General features: G+C 40.3%; 1 protein-coding gene across 2 annotated transcripts in view; it reads left to right on the plus strand.

The window, feature by feature from the left end:
• The window catches only part of TRAF6 (TNF receptor associated factor 6), a 29379-nt gene extending 9560 nt beyond the window's left edge, over positions 1-19819 (plus strand). For both annotated transcript variants that reach the window (XM_070760758.1, XM_070760768.1), the window contains exons 2-7: positions 3460-3789; positions 7294-7444; positions 8527-8685; positions 10874-10945; positions 15949-16026; positions 18508-19819. In XM_070760758.1, the coding sequence (XP_070616859.1) occupies positions 3485-3789; positions 7294-7444; positions 8527-8685; positions 10874-10945; positions 15949-16026; positions 18508-19389 (1647 nt within the window). In that variant the 5' untranslated portion in view covers positions 3460-3484 and the 3' untranslated portion in view covers positions 19390-19819. The remainder of the gene's footprint in view (positions 1-3459; positions 3790-7293; positions 7445-8526; positions 8686-10873; positions 10946-15948; positions 16027-18507) is intronic.
• The last annotated feature ends 6374 nt before the right edge of the window (positions 19820-26193 follow it).

Below are 26193 nucleotides of genomic sequence, written 5' to 3' on the forward strand. Positions count from 1 at the left end.
TCCGCTCACTCCGGGTGAGCGGCGAATCGGCGCATCTGTTTAAAAAGATCGTAGCCGGCATGGAACATCCCCCCATGCTGGCTACGAGCTTTTCAGACAGGCGTGCAGATTCTCCGCTCACTCCGGGTGAGCGGCGAATCGGCGCATCTGTTTAAAAAGATCGTAGCCGGCATGGAACATGCCCCCATGCCAGCTACGAGCTTTTCAGACAGGCGTGCAGATTCTCCGCTCACTCCGGGTGAGCGGCGAATCGGCGCATCTGTTTAAAAAGATCGTAGCCGGCATGGAACATCCCCCCATGCTGGCTACGAGCTTTTCAGACAGGCGTGCAGATTCTCCGCTCACTCCGGGTGAGCGGCGAATCGGCGCATCTGTTTAAAAAGATCGTAGCCGGCATGGAACATCCCCCCATGCCGGCTACGAGCTTTTCAGAGAGGCGCGCTTTCTCGAAAGGGCGGAGAAAACCCTCTCTCGCAGCCTCCTGGCTGGGAGCACTTTCGCTGCGAGAGAGGGCTTTCTCCGTCCCTTTCGGGAAAGCCCTCTCTCGCAGCGAAAGTGCTCCCAGCCAGGGAGAGCTTTCAGATCCCCCCACCCCCAGCAGAAAGCGTTCAGATCCCCCCACCCCCAGCAGAAGCCAAGGACTCACCAAGCGCTGGATACGAACGGAGAAGAGCCAGGCTGGTTTGCTTTGCAGAGCCGAATAAAGCGTCACGCCCCCCTGACGCTTTTGGCGGCAAAAGAGCCCAGCATCGCTTCGGAAGCCGCCGAAAGCGTCAGAGGGGCGTGACGCTTTATTCGGCTCTGCATCAGCTCGGAAGCAAAGCAAGCCAGGCCGGCTCTTCTCGGCTCGTATCCCGAATGGAAGCTCGTGAGTCGAGCAAAAATTTCTCTACTCTCCCAGCTCGTATCTCGAGTAGCTCGTAAGTAGAGCTGCTCGTATGTCGGGGTTCCACTGTAATTGCATCAATGGAAAGATTATTGGTGTACAGTGGACTTTTAAAAAGTTGCCCTGAATTCTGTAAGATGTAAATCCTTTCTATCAAGACTTAGTCAGGCATTCTTGAATTAAGGCAATATAAGCACAGCTTAAGCATGTTCTTTCTCTGGGCTGTCCACATCCTGCTTCAAATTTTTAACTGGCAAAATGCCCACTGTCTAGGAAACAGTTTTGTGAAGGTTGTAGTTACTTTGTTCATTAAAAATTCTGAACAAAAGGGAATTCTGCCAAATTGAACATTCCTTCAGATTGGGCACAATTGCATTCTTAAACTTCAAATCAAACATATTAAAGCTGAGTAAAAATTCCTCAAATCTTCCACTTCCAATGGATAGTGCAGGAGTCGGCAAACTTAAATGGCAACACGTGGGTAGTTCCAGAAACTCAGCTTCTGCGGAAGAGCCACTCTCAAGGGGCCAAAGAGCCACGTGGGGCTCACAAGCTGTGGTTTGCTTGTAACAAACATGCAATTATTTCTACTGTAGTTATCTTAAGTTCTTGAATAGCTATGGATCTAGCTTGTTTGTTTTAACTTATTCTATCATAGTAGAATTATATATCCTTACTCTCGTAATCCAATTGCATAAATATAAGGGATTTCTTTTATTGTTTTTGATAACATGATAATAGCAATTTAGATGGAGGGATGGTGTTCTATCCTGGGCTTTTCAGATTGAAACAAACAGCTAAAAACCACAATTTAAGCTTTGAATTACACTATTTATTTGAAAAAGCAACATTTACAGCAGAATTCAGTCTTTGAAAGTTCATGGAATAGAGTTCTCTGCTGAAGTTATCGAATAAGCTTCCGGGAAAGGCACCACCTTCAGGGCTGATTGGCATTCCAAGCAAGATAAAACAGGCAATGAGTTACAGGGTAACTCATTCAGCTCACCACATTCTGACAGGCAGGCAGCTTCTAGCAGAAGACTTTTGCAAAGCAGAAATCAGGGATGCATTTTCTAGAACCCCAGACCTTACACAGTGTCCGTGGAATCAAAGTTGAAACTCCACCCAGAATTTTCCGTAATTCTTTCCTTTTATATGTGCAACCCCTTAGAGTTAAAACTACAAATTATTTCCTTTTACCATACAAGTGTTGTTTGCTTTGTAATCTCCTGAACCTAGCATCTAAGAGCGGCTTATCCACTTTAATGTACATATCTGCCACCTCCTGTGGTTCCTTGGGTTCGTCCAGGTCTATTTCTCCATCACTTTCATCTCTTCATCAGCTGGCAACCTCACTGGCCCAGGGTTTCCAGAAGGGCCTAGCTCAGTAATGGCGAACCTTTTTTCCCTCGGGTGCCAAGAGAGCATGTGCACACACTATCACGCATGTATGAGTGCCCACACCCATAATTCAATGCCTGGGGAGGGCGAAAACAGCTTCCCCCACACCCCAGAGGCTCTCTGGAGGCTGGAAACAGACTGTTTCCCAATTTCACGTGGTCCCAGTAGGCTCGTGTTTCACCCTCCCCAGGCTCCAAAGGCTTCCCTGGACTGGGGGAGGGTAAAAATATCCTCCCCCATCCCCCCAGAGGCTCTCTGGAAGCCAAAAATGCCCTCCCATGTGAGCCAAAACTCACCTTGCTAGCACACACATGCACATTGGAACTGAGCTATGGAAACAACTTGTGTGCCAGCAGATATGGCTCTGCGTGCCACCTGTGGAACCAGTGCCATAGCTTCGCCGTCACTGGCTAAGCTCATCTTTCTCAGAATCTATCATTACCAGAGATGGATGAGGCACACTCACAACAGATAGATAGATATAGAAATATAATTAAACTTGAGTCATGGTGCCTGTGTGTGATTGTGAAAGCAAATGGGAGAACGGATACTATTGAACTATTAGGATGTACATTTTTTGAGTGGTAGATAGATTTGGGACTTTCTATCCTCAGCATTACAGTAGCCATTTTGCCCAAAATAAATGACTGGTACTAAATACGTTGAAGAGGTTTGCTCATATAGAGGTAAATAATGATTGAATCAGAAAAAATTAGAATAAAAAGAAAGGAAGAAAGAATAGATTGAGTAGAAATATAGTTGTGGTTGGATAGAATTCTTAAGGTTTCCCAAAATTAAACAGAAAATAAGTCATTAAACAAAGGCATGAAGGTAGTATATAAAATGATACTTAAACTGAAATACATTAGATGCATTAGATAGAAAGATACGGAGAAGTATAGAACATTATCACTATAAACAGTTTTTAGTTTTCATCCTCCGTTCTCTTTTTTTTCTATAATCTCTCACTCTTGTAGCACTTTGTGTAAAATTACACATTATTATTATTATTATTATTATTATTATTATTATTATTAATTTATTATTATTAATTTATTATTTATTATTATTTATTAGACTTGTATACCGTCCCTTTCCTAATATTCCCAAAGGGAATAATGTTATAAATATCTAATTATGTATGACAAGTTATTTTTTTTTCACACCTGCAGGTATCCTGCCATCTCTTAAATTACTATGAGTCTACTACATAGTAACACAAGTTTTGAAATCAATGATCAAGAGAGTGACTGCTGTGCAGCCATGGCCAGTGCTTGCAGTGCTGGGACCAAGGAGGAAAGCTTCACAGTCCCGATCAACAATGGTACTGGTGGGACACTTTCAAACTCTTTCATGGAGGAAATCCAAGGCTATGATGTGGAGTTTGACCCACCACTGGAAAGTAAATATGAATGCCCTATCTGTTTAATGGCTCTACGGGAAGCAGTACAGACGCCGTGTGGACATCGTTTTTGCAAAGCTTGCATTGTCAAATCCATAAGGTAACACACTAAGCTTGTTGAAAGGAAATAAGTTATGCCTCACGTTCAGTCTCCTAACAGTGTCCTTTCCATTAATTGCTCCAACAGATCCAATAGTAATCTTCAAAAAAAATTAAAGCTAAAATTTCTTGTGAGTGAAATGAATTGTATCAAGGGAAAGATTACTGTGAATCACCTGAGAGAAATTCATACAGTCTGCTTTTAAGGACTTTTTGTTTTACCTGTTTCCAAAATTAATTATAATTCAACAAATCATTGCAAGGATAGAATTAATCATTCAATTGTGGACTTTAATGATATATAGTTTGTATTCTCTGTGTATGATTGGTTTGTTGGTCGATTGATTTTAAATTGTGATATGCTGACATAAAGTAGTCCTTTGTTACTTTTAGAGAGCTGTGATAAATATCAATAACTAAAATACAGTATTGCAGAATAATTTACTTATGGATTGATTCAGTTAAATTTGTTATAGCTGCTGCCCTAGTAGACTGTCCAACAGAATCCAAAAACAATTTATAAAACAGTTTTTAAAAAAACCAAAACCATAGCAGCTCAAATTAAAACAATCGTCTTAATAACAGAATCACAACAGGGGCCCAGAGCACTGTATTCTTTCATTTGCCATTTCCCTCCGTAAGAATCAATATAGCAGTGATGGCAAACCAATGGCACACGTGCCGCAGCTGGCACCTGGAGCCATATCTGAGGGCACGTGAGGTGTTGACATATGTCAGCTGCAGCATGCATGTGCACGTTGGCCAGCTGATTTCCAGTCTTCTTTTTGGCCATTTGCGCTCTCCCCAGGGTTCAAGAAAGCCTCCTGAAGTCTGGGGATGCCAAAAAATGGCCCAACGGGCCAACCAGAAATTCGGAAATGAAATGGAAGTGGAGCTGCGCTACTGCTTACTTTTAGATAGTTGCTACCTGGCCTCACATACCTTGCCCCATTATTTCTGCAGCCGGCAAAGCTTTCCTGAAGGTCTCTGTAGCCAATAACAGAGCTCCAGATTGATGTGGAGCTCTATTATTGGCTAGACCAGTGTTTCCCAACATTGGCAACTTGAAGATATCTGGACTTCAACTCCCAGAATTCCCCAGCCAGCAAATGCTGGCTGGGGAATTCTGGGAGTTGAAGTCCAGATATCTTCAAGTTGCCAAGGTTGGGAAACACTGGGCTAGAGAGGCCAGGAAAGGCTTTCCTGAACCCTGGGAGGGTGAAAAACAGCCCAATGGGCCTACTGGAAGTCCAGAGGCTTCAATGAGGCCTGTGAGCATGCGTGGGGGGAGCGCAGGCGTTGTGCATATGTGTGTGGAGGGCGTTGCGTTATGGGTGTGGCACATATTTGCACACTATTGTGTGTGCATGCACCTTTTGGCACCTGAGCGAAAAAGGTTCACCATCGTTGCAGTATATTGTCAAATAAGTGGCCAATTCCTCAGACTCTGTTAATCTGATTTAAGTGCAAAATATGTACCTATATTCAGATCTTAATAGTAGTCTTTGAATTATGACAGTTGGTGATTGTCCCACAAAGAGAAGAAGTTCTAAAACTGAGCCATTGAAACCTTAAATAAATAGCATGGCATTTTATTTCTTTGAATAAATGATTTGCACATGATGCATGACTATCACTTGGCCTTATAAATAAAAATGAAGTATAGCACTTGATAACAGGTTTGGATAAGAAAATGCAGTGTATTGATTTCAATAAATCATTATTTTTTTAATAATCTATGAATCTTATTCCTCCAACTCCACTGCTTTTTCTCCATTATTATGAATATATTATCAATACTTTTTTCCATTATTTTTGTACTAGAATCATGGGCCTTAGCTTTTATTCCACTGGAATAATAAAATAAAATCATTTTAACAACCTTCTCATGAAGTTCAACACCTATAGTGTTGACTGACTTTTAAATATAAGCTTCCCTTTTCTCTTCCTCAAATAAACATTTTTGATTTTCATCATGTCTGAATTTATTAGACAAATGTTGTTGTTATATTTTAATTGTTTACAATCTATTTAAAAATAATAGTATAGCAACGTGAATTCCACATATACATATATCCATCCATTTAGCACTAGAAACTCAGTATGTTAAATTCTGAGTTAAATAGTCCAGACCTTAGATGTATGGGCATATCCGGGAACTCTCTTTCAGCATCAAACCACAAGTTCCCATTTCTCCACTAGTTCTGCTCTTCTTTTGTATCTTCTGTTTCAAATATTTTTAAAAATGGGAATGAAACAGATGTATTGTCTAAGTAATAAATATACCACATTACGTATAGTAAATAGGTGAAATAAATATTTTTATATCTTGTGTTAGCCATATACATACATACAGTACATACATATTCCTTTTCATTATCAGCAAAAACATGTTACACACACACACACACACACACAGAAAGAGAGAGTGAAATTGTATATTTGGGGACCCGGATAAATGCAAGCAAAAAGGAAAAAAAAAATCTGAAATACAGTCATACCTCGTCTTACGAACCTAATAGGTTCCAGGGAGAGGTTCGTAAGACGAAAGGTTCGTAAGACGAAACATTGTTTCCCATAGGAAACAATGTAAAGTCAATTAATCCGTGCAACCAAAAAAAAAACCCCGCAAAAAAACACTGCAGCCCGGCTGTCACCTTTTAAAACAGCCTGGGGGCTTCTCAGCGACCTCCCGAACGCCAAACCCAAACTTCTGGGTTCGGCGTTCGGGAGGCCGCCGTTCGGGAGGCCGCCGAGAAGCCCCCAGGCTGTTTTAAAAGGTGACAGCCGGGCGGCCGGGTGACCCAGCAGACGCCGAACGCGGAAGTTCGGGTTTGGCGTTCGGCTTCGGGAGGCTGCTGGGAAGCCGCCCGGCTGTTTTAAAAGGTGACAGCCGGGCTGGGGGGCTTCCCAGCAGCCTCCCGAACCCCGAACTTTTGCCGAACTTCCGGGTTCGGGGTTCGGGAGGCTGCTGGGAAGCCCCGCCGCCCGGCTGTCACCTTTTAAAACAGCTGGGGGCCTCCGGAACGCCGAACCCGGAAGTTCGGGTTTGGCGTTCGTAACTCGAAAAAAGTTCGTAAGAAGAGGCAATTTTTTTCTGAACCCCGGGTTCGTATCTCGAGTTGTTCGTAAGACGAGGGGTTCGTATCTTGAGGTACCACTGTATTACTTTTCTTTGACTCCCTTCCCAGCTGCAATACCTACTCCCACCACTCCTAAGGTATTTCAATTAATCTGCTATGAGATGTAAAGGATGCTCTGGTTAGAAGGAGACATTTGCAGACATTGGCTGTGAGGAGGGGCAATCAAGCAGGAATAAAAATTATTTCCAGTTCATGCAAGACACTTTTCAACCAAAGCTGATTGTTTAAAGAAATGTAAAGCACCATATTATAGCCAAATGCTATTTAGTATGTATACAGCTACACACATATACCAGTGTATGCACACACACATATGCACACATAGATACATACATACGGTATATATTGTTTCTTTTTGACAGAGATGCTGGTCATAAATGTCCAATAGACAATGAAATCTTACTAGAAAATCAACTCTTTCCTGATAACTTTGCAAAACGGGAAATCCTCTCACTGAAAGTGAAATGTCCCAACAAAGGCTGCAGTCAAAAGATGGAACTAAGGCACTTAGAGGTAAGTTTTAATGTGTATTTTGTTTTAAAAAATTAAGTCTCAGTTCTATATTAGGATTTATACAAAGAGATAATTAGGATGTCAAAGCAACAACTCTTCAAAGATATGGATAAAAGGAAGTAAATTAAACATGACCCTTTCCTTGAAACTGGGGTTAAATATGTTAGAATTCCTTGCAGATAGTCCTCAGTTAATTGGGCTGGAATTGCTATTGCTTAGCGACAATCCAAAAGTGCAATGTCACAAAATTGCATTGCTTAGCAACAACAATTCTGGCACTCCCAGTTGTTGCTGTTAAGCAAATCACTGTGGGTAAGGTCCTTATGCTTTGCAAATTCCTGTTGGCTTCTCCAATGACAAGTCAGCAAAGAAGCTGGAAACCAAGAACCACCTGTAATAACATTAAGAATCTTCTGAAGGCTATGGCCCTTAGGTGTACTTCATAAGTGGATTTCAGCAGCTCACTCACAATGTTATGTCCCGCTGCAGCGGGTCATAATATTTCTTACATTCTAAGCTTACTATTTATTTTGTAATATAGATTGATTTTAAATGAATATATCTATATATATTGTGGGTCATTAAGTATGACAATATTTCTATAACACCATTGAGAATAAAACCATATGAAACCATCTCTCTACTTTTGCTTTTATAGTTATTAAAGCCATAGTTACCAGTGTTGTTTTTGTCTGCTAATATTATAATTATGGTCAAACACCAAAGGTGGGTTCCTGCTGATTCAAGCTACTTTTCTAGAACTGGTAGCGGGAATTTTTCCCCTGTTCGCCGAACTGGCAGTGATAGCCAGCTGGACACGCCCCCGAACTGGTTCTCCGCCTTGAAATCCGTCCATCAGAGCCAAATTTATGAGACAATAACCGTCTGCGCATACACAGATGAGTTTAACCCGGGAACAACGGAAGTGCACAAAATGTGCACTTCCGTCGTAGCCCTGAACTGATAGCGAAGATCATTAGAACCCACCCCTGTCAAACACTATATATTCACGAATTATGTAAAAAATTAATAGAATTTTGGTTTGGCTTTTGGTGACTGTTCTTCTAATGTTTTTGCCCAAGGACCATCAGCTACACTGTGGTTTCGCATCAGAAAGATGTTCTCAATGTCAAGGGATTTTCCAGAAGAACCAGTTGCAAGAACATATTAAGCTAGAATGCCCACGGCGGCAAATTGCTTGTCCAAATTGTGCCATGTGTATGCCTTATGAAGAGAAAAAGGTATAATGCAAAATAGAACTGTTTCATATTTATACTAATTTAATAAACTTACTTTAATAATACATTAATTATTTCTAAAGTTTCTTTCTGTTGTCTCATATAAAATGATATACAGTAATACCTCATGATACGAACTTAATTGGTGCAAGGAGGAGGTTCGTAAGACCAAAGGTTCGTAAGACGAAACATTGTTTCCCATAGGAAACAATGTAAAGTCAATTAATCTGTGCAACCAAAAAACCCCCCGCAAAAAAACGGCTTTTGGCGACTGCTGGGAAGCCGCGTGGCTGTTTTAAAAGGTGACAGACGGCCTGGGGGGGCTTGCCAGCACCCCCCCAAACCCAGGTTCGGGGTTCGGGAAGGTGCTGGGAAGCCCCCCAGGCCGGCTGCGACCTTTTAAAAGAGCCGCGCCGCTTCCCATCTGTCTCCTGAAGCCGAACGCGGAAGTTCGGCTTTGGCAGATAATATTGGATGTAGACTAGTATTTATAGGTGTCAGAGCAGAAAGTGATATACAGCTTTTTTTAATCTTCTGTGCAATCATGGCCTAAATTATTTGAACAAAATGTTTGTGTTACACTTACTTTTAAAATAATTGTAAAGCTAGTCCTCAATTCATAACCAGTCGCTTAGTGACCATTCAAAGTTACAACAGACCTCCCTAGAGCTACTTACAACCTGGTTTTAAAGTTCTGACAAAATGGCCCTGCCACAATCACAAGTGACATCAACAACAGACTTGCATTTAGGGCTGTTTGCCACATCTTGTCATGTGTCTGCTATGTTTTATGATATTTTTGCTGAAAACTGGCATTTTTGGTTCTCAGCCAAACAACAACAGCCCACCATCATGAATACCGAGTTTGCTTTACAACTGGTGTACTCATTTGGCGACCACCAACTTTGCTTAATGGCAAAAAATGTCATGTGGATGAGCCATTTTTATGATCATCACAACTTACCATTGTGGTGGGCAGGCTTCATTATGGTTATAAGTCAAGGATTTCCTATATACATACTGTAATTGTATATAACCTATACTCATTCCTCCTCTGAGTATTCTGTTGTAGGGTCTATAGAAGTGTTAGTTTTTTGTCAAATGTCTCATTACAGCTATACACAACTGTGGCAGTAGAGAAAAAAAGTTTGAGAGCTTTGCCTAGCAGCATTGACATGCGTTACACCAAGAGAACCACCTTCTTATTCTCACGGTGTATATTATGCTAATGAGTCTCCACACCATTCAATCCTAGTTCACCTGTTTTCATATCAGTACAGTGATGCCTCATCTTACAAACGCCTCATCATACAAACTTTTAGAGATACAAACCCGGGGTTTAAGATTTTTTTGCCTCTTCTTACAAACTATTTTCATCTTACAAACCCACCGCCGCCGCTGGGATGCCCCGCCTCCGGACTTCCGTTGCCAGCGAAGCACCCATTTTTGCGCTGCTGGGTTTACCCTGAGGCTCCACTCCATGGGAAACCCCACCTCCGGACTTCCATGTTTTTGTGATGTTGCAGGGGAATCCCAGTAGTGCAAAAATGGGCGCTTCGCTGGCAACGGACGTCCGGAGGTGGGGTTTCCCAGCAAGAGGAGCCTCAGTGAAATTGCAGCATCGCAAAAACACAGAAGTCCGGAGGTGGGATTTCCCATGGAGGGGAGCCTCAAGGGAATCCCAGCAGCGCAAAAACGGGTGCTTCGGCTGGCAAAAAGGGTGAATTTTGGGCTTGCACGCATTAATAGCTTTTCCATTGATTCCTATGTGAAACATTGTTTCGTCTTACAAACCTTTCACCTTAAGAACCTCGTCCCGGAACCAATTAAGTTTGTAAGACAAGGTATCACTGTACTTCAATAATCACAGTTTCTATTTCTGTAGGATTTTTCAAGAATGTAACTCCCATGGAAAACAAAATTTCAATGTACATGCCCACATGCAGTTCTTCCCTTGAAACATGGCTTTATAAAATGCTCACAATCCCTTTGACTTGGTCTGAGTGGGCACCCTCTATTAATTCAAAATTATTATTCTGGCAGACGATCATATTTCACAATCTTCTGCAATTATGGGAAAAGAGAGAAGCTGTATCCTAAGTTGTAAAACATTCAGTAATCCTAATTATGTAACATTCCCTTTCCATGACAACTAATTTTCCTTTATTTTTTTGCTTTCACTAAAATAAAGGTTCATGATGAAATATGCCTTTTGGCAAACGTCTACTGTGAATATTGTAATACAATGCTAATCAGAGAACAGGTAAGGGACATATTTTGTTTGCTTTTTATTTATTACTCTAAGTCTTAATAGCACAAATTGCTAAGTTGTAGTTCTGATGATCACTATTGCTATTAATAATAATATCATTATTACTGTTATCCTTCTCATCTTTTCCTTTAGCATCTTACGACTTTCACATTGTTGTTTGTATCTTACAATTTATGTTGATTGCTTCTATGACTATTCCTGAGGTTTGTATCTTATGATTCATGATGATTGTATCATCATGATTTATCACTTGTTTTTCATATGTACACTGAGAGCTTATGCACTGGAGACAAATTTCTTGTGTATCCAATACTACTTGGCCAATAAAGATTCTATTCTATAAAGAATTCTATCATTATTATGAGGCATAAAAGGATAGTGTGAATTGTTACATTAAGTTAAATATCAAGAAGGAATATTATCTTGTGTTTTGTCCTACTTAATTTAGACCTATATTAAAATTAGTTTCAAAAGACTTTTTGTGTTGTGTGTGGTTGTATGTATAGGCAGAAATATCTTGGGACATGAGTATCTGAAAGCTTTACTTTATACTAATATCTATAGAAAGAATCCTTTAGAGCAGAGATGTCAAAACCGCATTGTCACGGCAGCATCATGTGATGTATTGTGACTTTTTCCTCCTTTTCTAAGCTGGGTGTGGACATGGCCAGTGTGTAATGCATCCAGCCCATGGGCCACAAGTTTGACAGCCCTTGTTTAGACTGACTTTCACAGAATATTTTTCCCAGGAAAGCTGTCACTGTAGCCGCTCTTAAATTTTTATAACAAATTATTTTATACCACCAACATCATAGTACAGTGATCCCCCGCTCGTTGCGAGGGTTACGTTCCAGGAGCCCCCGCAACGAGCGGGTTTTCGCGAAGTAGCGATGCGGAAGTAAAAACACCGTCTGCGCATGTGCAGACGGTGTTTTTACTCCCACAGCGCTAGCGAGGAGCCGAAGATTGGGGGCGGGGCGGCTGTTTGCCGCCGGCATGGAGGGCTTCCTAGCAGCCCCCCAAACCCGGGTTGGGGGTCCGGGGGGCGCTTGGTATCGCCGGTTTTGAGCTGAGTCCGGAAGCGAATTCGCTTCCGGACTCAGCTCAAAACCGCCGATAGCAAGCGGCAAGGAACGCCTTGTCTCGGCGCTTTCGAGCTGTCAGCTCGAAAGCGCCGAGACAAGCCGTTCCTTGCCGCTTGCTATCGGCGGTTTTGAGCTGAAAACCGCCGGTTTTCAGCTCAAAACCGCCGATACCAAGCGGCAAGGAACGGCTTGTCTCGGCGCTTTCGAGCTGACAGCTCGAAAGCGCCGAGACAAGCTGTTCCTTGCCGCTTGCTATCGGCGGTTTTGAGCTAAATCCGGGAGCGAATTCGCTCCCGGATTTAGCTCAAAAGCGGCGAGAATGAACGGCGTGGGCGGGCGAAGGGCGGGCGGCAGCGAGGAGTTTGCGTGGGCGGTGGGGAAACTCCTCGCTGACGCCAGCAAGAGGGGGAAGACCCAGGGAAGCCGCTGCCATCTACGCATGCGTGCCCGGCACGCATGCGTAGATGGTATTTTTGACTTCCGGGTTGAAAAATAGCGAAGTACCCTGTTCGCAATGGTTGGGGACGCAATAAACGGGGGATCACTGTATTGTTAATCTTTTCAGATATTAAATCTTATCTGGATCTGACTCTACCTCAAAATATCAACTAAGTTAAATTGCTAAAATGTATAATGACTTTACTAAAAAAAACCTTGATGCAAAGTTATTTTCATAAGTGCTTTATTTTTTATGTTTATAATATGTTTTATTTGTACTTTTACCTTGATTTTTAGTTTAATGTTTTTGTCATTTGTAAGTTATACTAGGAGTAGAGATTTTGAAAGCAGTGAGCACTTTAAAATGGTGACATTTTAAAAATAATATTGTGACAGTTACAAATAGATCACATATTTTCTTGTTATAAACATACCATATTTTTCACTCCATAAGACACACTTACACACACACGCACGCACGCACACACACGCACACACACACACACAAAGTGGGTGGAAATGTCTATGTGTCTTATGCAGTGAATATTGTATCCAAGACTGTGAAATGTATTATCCCATGGATCCCCAATGATGGACGGTGCCAGTCCTTTGATGAATAGCAGACGGCCTGTGGCGGTGGGGTCCTTTTACGGTGCTTAACCCTACCTCTTCTGTCTTTGTTATTGTATTTGTATTTGTATTTATTAGATTTGTATGCCGCCCCTCTCCGAAGACCCGGGGCGCCTCTTCTGTCTCTTCCACAGTGCAGGAGTCAATAGGCAGAGCTAGCACATGAGAGGATAGCTGTCTGTGGTCCTCTCAGACTCCTCCTGGTTTTTTTTCTTCTTCTTCTTGTTTTTCTCCTCTAAACCTAGGTGCGTCTTATGGTCAGGCGTATCTTGTAGTGCAAAAAACAGGAGAATTATATACATCTGAAAATGAAAACCCAAAGGTTAAATTTGGCAGTACAAAATTTTAAAACATTTGTATTATAATATATTTGTCTAAACTGCCAGCAATAGACAATCTATAATGAAAAATGAATATTTTTTTCAAACTTTTTTAATTAGAGAATTAATTTTTTATCAATGGGCTATTATTGATCCAACAAAAGTTTTATTTTCCATTGTTTTCCGATAACAGATCTGGAAGCTAAATTAAAGAAGGGGGATAAAACATTCTTCAGATATATTAATGATAAGAAGAAGAAAAGCTGCGGCATCACGAAGCTTAGTACCGGGAATAATACATGCATTAATGGGAATAAGGAGATCGCTGACCATTTCAATAGCTACTTCTGTTCAGTTTTCTCAAAAGACACCTTACAAAATAATACTATAGAGGGATATAGCATTGCTTCCAACTGTACGGATTCAGCTCCAGTGATCTTAGAAGCCGATGTCTTAGAAGAACTTGAACGATTAAAGATAAATAAGGCAATGGGTCCAGATGGCATCCACCCCAGAGTTCTTAAAGAACTCAGAACTGTCATTACTACCCCCCTGACTGATTTGTTTAACCAATTGTTGTTAACAGGAGAAGTTCCTGAGGATTGGAGAATGGCCAGTGTTGTGCCTATTCACAAGAAGGGCAGTAGAGAAGAAGCTGGTAACTACAGGCCAGTTAGCTTGACATCAGTTGTAGTTAAAATGATGGAGACTCTACTCAAAAAGAGGATAAATCAGCACCTAAAAAACAATAACTTATTGGACCCAAATCAGCATGGCTTTACTGAAGGCAAATCATGTCAGACTAATCTCATTGATTTCTTTGACTATGTCACAAAGGTGTTGGATGAAGGTGGTGCCGTGGATATTGCCTACCTGGACTTCAGCAAAGCCTTTGATACGGTTCCACATAAAGAGCTGATAGATAAATTAGTGAAGATTGGACTTAATCCCTGGATAGTTCAGTGGATTTCAAGCTGGCTGAAGCATAGACATCAGAGAGTTATTGTTAATGGCGAGTATTCTGAGCAGAGACAGGTTACAAGCGGTGTGCCACAAGGGTCTGTTCTGGGTCCCATTCTTTTTAATATATTTGTGAGTGACATAGGGAAAGGTTTGGTAGGGAAGGTTTGCCTATTTGCCGATGACTCTAAAGTGTGCAATAGGGTTGATATTCCTGGAGGCGTCTGTAATATGGTAAATGATTTAGCTTTACTAGATAAATGGTCTAAGCAATGGAAACTGCAGTTTAATGTTTCCAAATGTAAAATAATGCACTTGGGGAAAAGGAATCCTCAATCTGAGTATTGTATTGGCAGTTCTGTGTTGGCAAATACTTCAAAAGAAAAGGATTTAGGGGTAGTGATTTCTGACAGTCTCAAAATGGGTGAACAGTGCAGTCAGGCGGTAGGGAAAGCAAGTAGGATGCTTGGCTGCATAGCTAGAGGTATAACAAGCAGGAAGAGGGAGATTATGATCCCACTATATAGAATGCTGGTGAGACCACATTTGGAATACTGTGTTCAGTTCTGGAGACCTCACCTACAAAAAGATATTGACAAAATTGAACGGGTCCAAAGACGGGCTACAAGAATGGTGGAAGGTCTTAAGCATAAAATGTATCAGGAAAGACTTAATGAACTCAATCTGTATAGTCTGGAGGACAGAAGGAAAAGGGGGGACATGATCGAAACATTTAAATATATTAAAGGGTTAAATAAGGTCCAGGAGGGAAGTGTTTTTAATAGGAAAGTGAACACAAGAACAAGGGGACACAATCTGAAGTTAGTTGGGGGAAAGACCAAAAGCAACATGAGAAAATATTATTTTACTGAAAGAGTAGTAGATCCTTGGAACAAACTTCCAGCAGACGTGGTAGATAAATCCACAGTAACTGAATTTAAACATGCCTGGGATAAACATATATCCATCCTAAGATAAAATACAGAAAATAGTATAAGGGCAGACTAGATGGACCATGAGGTCTTTTTCTGCCGTCAGACTTCTATGTTTCTATGTTTCTAAATAGAAGTTTAATCAGGTTTTATTGTACCACTCATATTGTAGGCAACATAAAATAGAATAGATAAAAATCTAATCCTAGGATTCATTTTATGATGATGTTTACAAAGCTTGTCAGTTTTATCGAAACTTGTTATCCAAAAGAAAAATACATAACTATTTATTTAAAATTTTAAATAATTATTTTTTAAAAAATTAATACCATCTAAAAGTATTACAATTGATATGTAATTTCAGTGGCGTATAATGCTACTGATGAATTATCTTTACAGTAACAATGACAATGTTTTTAATCTGTTATTTTATTTGATCCCTGGAAAATGATCTGAAGTTGAGTATAAAAAAATTAAACAAAATATGTCAAATTTTCTATGAATTTCCAACTTTTTTCACTAGCAAGCAATGTTAATATAATAAATTCTGTTTTGATATAAATGATCCATACTTACTTTTCAGTGTAGGATTTTTGGAAACTACAAATCATTCTTTTTTCTTTTTATAGCTGCCTAATCATTATGATAATGACTGCCCTACTGCTCCAGTACCATGTACCTATAGTGCGTTTGGATGTCTAGAAAAGGTAATTTAAATTAGTTTTATATATCCATATGGTTGATCTTACCTAAATATATTGTAATTGATTTAAAATGTATAAAGATTGATCCCACTGTGATTATTTGGTTAGCCCTAAAACAAAGAAAATTTAGGCCGCATCAGGCCACATGCATGTTCCCCCAAATCACAGGCTGCCTTTTTGCAATGCTTTAGAAGGCCTCGTAAGCATTGTGATAAGGCAGTGCGTGATTTGAAGACTTGCATAAGGGCTTCTTACAAGCCTTTGGGCAGCTTCAGAAGGATCATGAGAAACATTGCACAATTTGGAGAAGAACACATACAGTAGTCTTAGAAAGAAGTCATGGCACAACAGTCAGCTGCCTTGCATAGGACTAGGCATACCTCATCAACAGAGAAGGAAGAAAACGGGCTGGGGATGAAATACGGCCTGGGTGGGGAAAATATATTTATTCGGGTATACAGTGGTACCTCGTGATACAAACCCCACGCCATACGAACAATCCGAGATACGAACCCGGGGTTTGGAAATTTTTTGCCTCTTCTTCCGAACTTTTTCAAAAGATGACAGCCGGGCGGTGGGGCTTCTCGACGGCCTCCCGAATGCCGAACCCGGAAGTTAGGAAAAGTTCGGGTTTGGCGTTCAGGTTTGGGAGGACGCCGAGAAGCCCCCCGGCTGTTTCAAAAGGTGTCAGCCGGGCGGCAGGGCTTCTCAGCAGCCACCCGAACCCGAACTTTTGCCGAACTTCCGGGTTCGGCATTGGGAAAACGCTGAGAAGCGCCCGGCTGTTTCAAAAGGTGACAGCCGGGCGACGGCGTTTTTTTGCATTTTTTTTTCTTTCATGCATTAATTCATTTTACATTGTTTCCTATGGGAAACAATGTTTCGTCTTATGAACTTTTCGCCTTACGAACCTCCCCCAGGAACCAATTAGGTTCGTAAGACGAGATATTACTGTATATGATTGTCAAAATGTAGCCTATTTTTCAATCTAGGCTCTAGGCTGGAAAAAGTCTGTCTTTCCAGAAAATCAGTTCAGAATTCATTTTGATTCTTCCATGGAAAGAGTTACATTTGCAATTGCTAATGTGAAAGTAATTTGCTTTCATTTAGTGGAATTTCCATTTACTGTCTGCTAAGGCTTTTGAGTTTCTTTCCAGTCAACATGGTAGTTTTTTGTTCTGAGTTATTAATTTCTTCTTTTATAATAATTCATTGTAGATAAAATTTGCAGGATGGAGTGGAGGAAAAGGAGATTTCCAATCATGCTTTGAAATATATTTAGCTGCTGAATATTGGATAGCATGTTTAAATTTAAATCTCATATTTATTTCAGAAGAACAAGCTTGTCATCCTGGCTTTATATGACTTTCCACAGCTGGGAGTCTTTTAAATAATATTAGACTATGAAGTCCAAAATTCTAACCAGGGTTCTAACTAGCCACTGGTGATTAGGAATTGTAGCATAACACATTCTGGAGCACTTCTGGTTGAAGTTTAAACTATTCCAAGGTTAAAGTATATATTAATGCAAAAATAAAGCCAACTAATATAATATAAATAATCATAATGTCTATATATTTGATCATTGTGTATGTGTGTTTGTGTGTAATCTCAGTTTACTAATTTATTGGAATGTAAACTTGCAATTATTCTAAAATGGGGATTAACTAATAAGTTCTGGAAAATGTTGGTAAATCAATTCTGTAATCACTATGACTTTTTAAAGAAAAGGGAATAGCAGCAGAAATGTTTTTACACAATTAAGCAAAATATTTCTGGTTTTAGTTCATTATATGAAAAATAAAGTGTTTTAACAATATAAAAATGAAAATAAAAAATTTCAAAAATTTTATAATTTTGCAGACTTTTTAAAAATTACATAAAATTACATAAATGTTTTTTGGTTTCTCATCTTAAGCTGCTGTTTTGTAACCTTTATATATTCATATAAGAATGTTTATTCAAATGTTTATTATAAAAATAAATATTTACAAGGAAAAGAGTATACATTGATTATGTTATTCCTGTACTTAAGAAAAATATTCATTTTAGTCTTCATATTTTGTAATCTATTTGCTCAACTATTAATGTTAAAAAGTTACTGTTAGTATGTCAAGGATTACATTCTTGTCAAATATAAATTTTAAAAACAAAGTTTAAAAAATACTGCTTACATACAAAATGACATAGTACCAATATTACATTAATTATCAGTAATACTAATGCTACTTACTTAAAATAGTAAATACTACTCAAGCTGAAAATATTTCATTTTAGGATGTTCATAGGCCTTATCTGCTTCTGACCATTTGAAATTCCTACAATGTTAATAGTTCAGTTCTATATGTTGTGTGTCCTTCTTTGTTTCAGCTAATAATAAAGCAGTAAAGCTACTTCTTTTTTAATTCAGTATCTTCCCTTCTTCATTTTTCCTTCATTTTACTCAAAAGAAATAGAGTTGTATTCACTTTTGTCTGATTGCAGATGCAGAGAAATGACTTGGCACGCCACATGCAAGAATATACTCAAGTTCATATGAGAATGATGGCTCAGACTCTTCGGAGTGTCAGTGTTACTACTCCAACTTCCATTAATTTTCCTGGAACTTTACCCTTTGACCCATCACTCTTCTCTCAAGGCATGCCACCTTCGTGTGAGTGTACCCCAGAGGTCCAGAACTTCAAGGAAACTATTCAGCAACTGGAAGGTCGCTTAGTAAGACAAGATCACCAAATTAGAGAACTCATTGCAAAAATGGAGACACAGCACTCCCACATAGGGGATCTCAAATGCACCATCCGAACTCTAGAGGAAAAAATTGCTGAGATTAGAGGCGAACAATGTAATGGTATTTTCCTGTGGAAAATTGAAAATTTCAGTGCATTCTTGAAAGCTCAGGAAGAAGAAAGACCCGTTGTGATCCATAGTCCAGGTTTCTACACAGGGAAACCAGGATATAAACTTTGCTTGCGTCTTCATATCCAGTTACCAAGCGCTCAACGTTGTGCTAACTACATTTCTCTTTTTGTACACACCATGCAAGGGGACTACGACAGTCATCTCCCTTGGCCTTTCCAAGGCACCATACGTCTATCAATTTTGGATCAGTCTGAAGGATCTCCAAGACACAACCATGAAGAAGTAATGGATACCAAGCCTGAGTTGCTAGCCTTCAAACGTCCTATGGTCCCTCGCAACCCAAAGGGCTTTGGATATGTAACTTTTATGCAGTTGCAAGCCCTAAAACAAAGAACATACATAAAAGATGATATTCTCTTGGTACGCTGCGAAGTTCTAACACGTTTGGACTTAACCAGTCTCCGAAGAGAAGGTTTTCAGCCTCGTAGTACAGATGGAACATCATAGCCTATTGTTCAGTCTTGATTGTTATGTGATTATGAAAACTAAGGTTTATTTAAATTATTTGGCTCCTAAGGGGAAACAGCAAATGAAGCTCCTGTTTCAAAAAGAAAAAAAAAGTCATGATGTTAATCCAGAGTAGCAAAATTCTGGTAGTATTACTTCTTCCTCCTTAGGAATCAAAAGGCAGCAATATAAATAAATATGCATTTTATGCCTTTTTTTGCTACATGAAAAACTTTCACCTATAGCAGCTGCTTTTCTATCTTATTATGTGAAGAGTCTGCAGAACTGTAAAAGAAGGGTAGGATTCATAAAAATCACAGACATATCTTTGAAGCAGAAGTTAGCCTGCCAGTCTGGAAAAATAGTATGCTTTTTAGGAAAGGGGAAATAATTCTTCTATCATAAGATGAAATAAATATCTAGTGCACTCTGTTGTTCCTTTTGGTAAGCTAGACAACTGACTGACTATTATTAGTAGCTGACATGTGCTAAAAATTGTAATTAAATCAGAGCCACTTACTGTACAGTCAGAAGTAGATCAGATTCTATTGTTATTTGACAGCTAAGCTATAAATGTATTTGTATCTCATAAGTTAAATTGTGAAATATGTATAGATAAGAGACAAATAGATAGCGGAATACCTCAGGGTTCTGTCTTGGGCCCAGAATTCTTCAATGTTTTTTTTTATAAATTACATTACTTGGAGAAAAGAATGGAAGGGGAACTTACCAAATTTGCAAATAGCACAAAGCTAGGAGGAGACACCTCAGAAAACATGCTCAAGGTTTGAAATGTTTCATTATGCTTGAACAATTTGACTTTATGCAAGTAAATACTATTCAGTGGCAAAAAAACAAGTCAGGTTCTGCACCTAGGTGGGAAAAAAATAAGATATACAGGTAGAGGATAGACAGTACATGACTTAGCCATAGTAGTGAAAAAGATCTCATGAAAAAGATAGTAGACCACAGATTAAGCATGAGCCAGGGAAGAATGCAGAAGAGAACAGTAATGATAAAAGATTTGGAAGGTGATTATTATGAAGAACAGTTTAAAAAACTGGGCTTGTTTAGCCAAAGTAAGAGAAGGGTAATAGGAGATATCATATCAATGATACTAGTCTTCCAGTGCTTGAAGGGCTGTTGCAGTGAGCAGTGAATTTGTTCTGCCTGATGCCTAAATGTAGGACAGAAACAAATGGTGTATTTACCAAAACCATTGGTCCTCCTTCAGTGGAGATTTTTAAGCAAAGGTTGGACAACTACTTGCCTTGGATTATTTGAGGATTCCTACCCTGGGAGGGAAGACTTGGATTATAAAGCCTCTATGCTCCTTTCCAGAGGATTCAAATGATTCCTTTGCTTTCATGAATTGAGTATACAGTGAACCCTCGATCATCGCGAGGGTTCCGTTCCAGGACCCCACGCGATGATCGATTTTTAGCGAAGTAGCAGTGCGGAAGTAAAAACACCATCTGCGCGTGCGCAGATGGTGTTTTTGCTTCCACTGCCGCCCGCCCTTCGCCCGCCCACCCCGTTGCTCGCGCCTGGGGTGCGCGCGCGTTTGGGGACTCCCTAGATCCGCTCCCCAGCTGGGGAGCGGATCTAGGGAGTCCCCAAACGCGCGCGCTTTCCCCAGCAACGCGCGCGCGGTGGGGACTCCCTAGATCCGCTCCCCAGCTGGGGAGCGGATCTAGGGAGTCCCCACCGCGCGCGCGTTGCTGGGGAAAGCGCGCGCGTTGCTGGGGAAAGCGCGCGCGTTTGGGGACTCCCTAGATCCGCTCCCCAGCTGGGGAGCGGATCTAGGGAGTCCCCACCGCGCGCGCGTTGCTGGGGAAAGCGCGCGCGTTTGGGGACTCCCTAGATCCGCTCCCCAGCTGGGGAGCGGATCTAGGGAGTCCCCACCGCGCGCGCGTTGCTGGGGAAAGCGCGCGCGTTGCTGGGGAAAGCGCGCCCGTTTGGGGACTCCCTAGATCCGCTCCCCAGCTGGGGAGCGGATCTAGGGAGTCCCCACCGCGCGCGCGTTGCTGGGGAAAGCGCGCGCGTTGCTGGGGAAAGCGCGCGCGTTTGGGGACTCCCTAGATCCGCTCCCCAGCTGGGGAGCGGATCTAGGGAGTCCCCACCGCGCGCGCGTTGCTGGGGAAAGCGCGCGCGTTTGGGGACTCCCTAGATCCGCTCCCCAGCTGGGGAGCGGATCTAGGGAGTCCCCACCGCGCGCGCGTTGCTGGGGAAAGCGCGCGCGTTGCTGGGGAAAGCGCGCGCGTTTGGGGACTCCCTAGATCCGCTCCCCAGCTGGGGAGCGGATCTAGGGAGTCCCCAAACGCGCGCGCTTTCCCCAGCTGGGGAGCGGAGCTGGGATCCGCCCACGCCGTTGCTCGCGCCGCCGCTGGGGTCTTACGGGGGCAAGAGGGGGAAGACCCAGGGAAGCCTCTGCCCGGCGGGGAAACTCCACCATCTATGCATGCGTGGAAGGGCACGCATGCGCAGATGGTGGAGTTTACTTCCTGGTTGAAAACTCGCGAAATAGCCCTTTCGCGATACTTGAACACGCGAAACTCGAGGGTTCACTGTATAAGCTAATAAATTAGGCCTAAATTGTGAGGTATTATATAACAAAAACCCATTTTATAACCCTGTTTCCCCCAAAATAAGACATCCCCTGATAAGAAGCCCAATCAGGCTTTTGAGTGCATGTCAATAAGGCCAAGTACTTATTTTAGGTTTCAAAAAAATATCAGACAGGGTCTTATTTTTGTGGAAACATTGTATATACAGGTAGTTTATGACTTAACACTCATCCTCAGTTACCACAGTTGCACCTTTCCTGCAGTCAAATCTTTGCACTTCAAGTGCTTGGCAGCTGTTTCACATTTAGTTGCAATATCTTGTGGTTATGTGCCTGCAATTTCTGACCTTGTCATCATGCCATTTGCACTGCTTAATTCTATCATTTGCCGTGTTGCTTTTTTTTGCACTTGTGATGATACATTTTAACTGTGATTCTGCTGCAAATGTTAAGACAGTTTTCTTTTTTACCTGGAAACACTGTTGTAATCTGCTAGACCTAAAGGGAATTCCCCTTCTTTTAAAGGTGATTTGGGATAGGCATATATGCTTTCATTTTGCAATGTTTTCAGTTTATTTTGCTGACATATTCAACATAGTTGTTACAGTTCTCAAGAATATTATTATTTCTTACCTAGCTTCAGATGGGCTGATCTGAGCAAAACTAATATTTTTGCGCATAACAATTTGTATTAATATACTACTTTGGTGCTACTAGTGCTAGTTGGTGTTGACAAGATCATTTTGGTGCATTTTGATAAATACCCGTGTTACATGAGCACAAAAATGTGGAGTCACGACTAAAGTTAACTAACAGATGAATATGTGACTCTGATGTGGGGGGGTGGGGGCGTAATCAAGGCAGATTTACCTTTACTTTAAAAAAAATACTGCTTTAACTAGTACTAGTGTCAACAGTTAATTGCCCAAAGTCTGCGCTAGTATTCCATGAGAATATATGAGAGTATACGTGTAGCTCCATGACAGCGCAATCTTTCTTTACGGTTTTATAAGAATACTCTATGTATGGTCTCTGCCTTTCAAACAAATAAAAGCTACACAACAATGAAGCAATCATGGAAAAACACTCAGATTTTCAGTTGATCTCTCAGATTTTGAGGACATGTCAGAACACTGCCTATGAAAAGATGAATGGGGACAAAGCTTATTTGAACCAAACATTTCCCAGCATTTGGGAATGAAATAAAGTATTACTTGGTGCAGTATGAGAGTGTAACACTTAAGCTTACCTTTTTTACAGAATCAAATCTTACCTGGAAGCAAAAAGTTACATTACCTTTTCTAAACTCCCACACCATACAGGCCCTGAAAATGTGCATTATTTCAAATAGTTGCTTGTCTATTCAGGATACAAACTGTTATAAATACTGATTTGTACCATATATTTTCTATTCTCATGCTTTTTTATGAAAAAGAACAATATAGATTATTCTTTATTTAAACTTGATCTAATTGTAAGGATGTCATTTTTGATGAAGTAATAACTCTTAGTGCGATATATTTCATTTATTATCCAAAAGTAAATGTCACTCATTGGAACTTATTTCTAACTATCTTTTAGTAATCTCAAAAGAAGAATGCTGGCATCTTTAGATATTTTTGTATACAGAAATATTATGTATTATAATATATCAATTTACTGCATATTTACAATGCTATTTTGACCCAAAAAAATCCCAATTACCCAGGGTATATGGTTATGAATAGTAATTTATTGTAATAAGCATTAACCTTTAAGGAACCATATTCTATTTCGTTAATAAACTATTAGATAGCACATCCTGACTTTGTCAGTTGCTGTTTCAGATTGTTAAATCAAAGCCGCCTCTGATAAAATAAAGGCAGGAGCTAATTACTATATGTGGACTTATTTCAGTTTCAGGTAGTCTTATGGACAACTATTAAGTCCACCTGAATATACTTTCAGATAATGAAATATAGGATTGCAGTCTCATCTTTTATTTTAAAAATGTTTAATACATGTCAAGATTTCTATTTAAAATATCTGTACTTTTTGTCTATTAATTAAACTAATTTTATTTTCCATCACTTGCAATATTTTAGCTTCTGTTTTATTCTATTTTTTAAAAAATTCAAAATCTTTATAATTTGTTGTTAGCCGCCCCGAGTCTTCAGACAGGGGCGGCATACAAATCTAATAAATACAAATACAAATTTTGGAATTAATTGCAGATAGACATTAATAAGATCTAATCCATATCTCAGATTTTGTTTTTAATTAACTGCTTTTAGCTTCCTTACTCCTGGCTACCCATCCCTTTTCATTGTTTATATTATGAAGAACTCCAAGCAGTTGATCACAATATGTGCTTATGTTTGTGTGCAAAAAACTATTTCCTTGGAATACATAGAAATTGAATATTATATTTTCTGTAGATCAGAAAAAGCTGATTAAAAGAATAGCATATTTGGTGACCATGGGTTTTTTTCTTAATTCTTTTTAGTGGAGCGGTTTGGAGAATTATAGGTAGTGCACTAATGTATCCAGAAAGGTATATTACTATTGTGGGGATACTTTCACTCTGGGAGGCTAAGCGGATCTATTTTAAATTTTCTTTTTCTTAAAAACATGCCATTTTATCACAAAGCTCTTTATCTAATATTGCAGGATACTTCTGCTGACTGCTGGTTTCCAGCAGTCCGGTAGTTCAAGTCTGACCAGCTCAAGGTTTACTCAGCCTTCCTTGCCCCTGAGGTCAGTAAAATGAGGACCCCAGCAAATTGTTGGGGGCAATTTGCTGAGTCTGAAAAGTTTAAATACAATTGCTATTAAACATGAAGCTCTGAGAACAACATAAATGAGGCTGGCAAAATAGGTATTGTTAGGATACCATATATGGCCTCCTATATTTTTTAAATAAGCTATTGCAATTTGGTTTTCTATTTCATTGAAATGTCAGATTGTAAAATATGTTGAACTAGGTTTCCATTGCAAACATACACGCTTATGCCTCTGAACAATGTTTAAATGCAATAATGTAAGATCCAAATACAACTCATTGAAAACTGTTTTTGTAACATTCATGGGCAAAAATTTCAGACGTAATAAAACCTGGACAAACCTAGACTGCAAGAAAGTCTTCTGAATCATAATTTTATGTAATGTCTCCAGTCAGCAAGCTGTTTTTTAAAATGTATAATGTTTTGCTTTATTTTTTCATCCAACTTTCCCATAAATGTTTGTCAATCAGTGATTTATATATACTGTACAGTGATACCTTGTGTTACAAACTTAATTGGTTCTGGGACGAGGTTCTTAAGGTGAAAAGTTTGTAAGATGAAACAATGTTTCCCATAGGAATCAATGGAAAAGCGATTAATGCGTGCAAGCCCAAAATTCACCCCGTTTGCCAGCCGAAGCGCCCATTTTTGCGCTGCTGGGATTCCCCTGAGGTTCCCCTCCATAGGAAACCCCACCTCCGGACTTCTGTGTTTTTGCAATGCTGCAGGGGAATCCCAGCAGGGGAATCCCAGCATCGCAAAAACGAGCGCTTCACTGGCAATGGAAGTCCGGAGGTGGGGTTTCCCATGGAGGGGAGCCTCAATGGAATCCCAGCAGCGCAAAAACGGGTGCTTCGCTGGCAACAGGAGTCTGGAGGCATCCCAGCGGCGGCGGTAGGTTTGTAAGGTGAAAATAGTTTGTAAGAAGAGGCAAAAAAATCTTAAACCCTGGGTTTGTATCTCAAAAAGTTTGTATGATTAGGCGTTTGTAAGATGAGGTATCACTGTACTTGAATTGTCAATGTGTTTCTTACAACTTGGCTGTCAATAACAGATGGAACAAAGTTTTCAAAAAGTAGTTGAATGGGTAAAACACATTAACTTTAGCCATTAGTTTCTCATTTGCATAGCTGCTCAATTTGATTTCTTTAATGCACATGTGTTCATGATTTTCCTCTTCCTGTTTTGAACACAAGAGGAAGTCCTGGAGAAACTGGCATTTCTTGCTTGCATATGATAAAGTGCATTTGAGTCTATTTTGAGTAAAAACAATATACTGGCAGTAAAAGCTGTTTTATCCTGGTGAGTGGAATGGGCAGTGTTTCAGTACTGAATTATAGGGATGAGCATAAATTTTCAGTGATGTGGATTGCAACTCCTTCCCCAATTGTAGTCCATAATGGCTTCCATTAATGGGAATTGTGAAGTCAGCTGTAGTTTAACAGGAGAGCCATCTGCTGTAGTGTTTCTAAATGC

The sequence above is a fragment of the Erythrolamprus reginae genome, chromosome 1 (genome assembly GCF_031021105.1).
Source record: "Erythrolamprus reginae isolate rEryReg1 chromosome 1, rEryReg1.hap1, whole genome shotgun sequence".
Taxonomy (NCBI): Eukaryota; Metazoa; Chordata; class Lepidosauria; order Squamata; family Dipsadidae; genus Erythrolamprus; species Erythrolamprus reginae.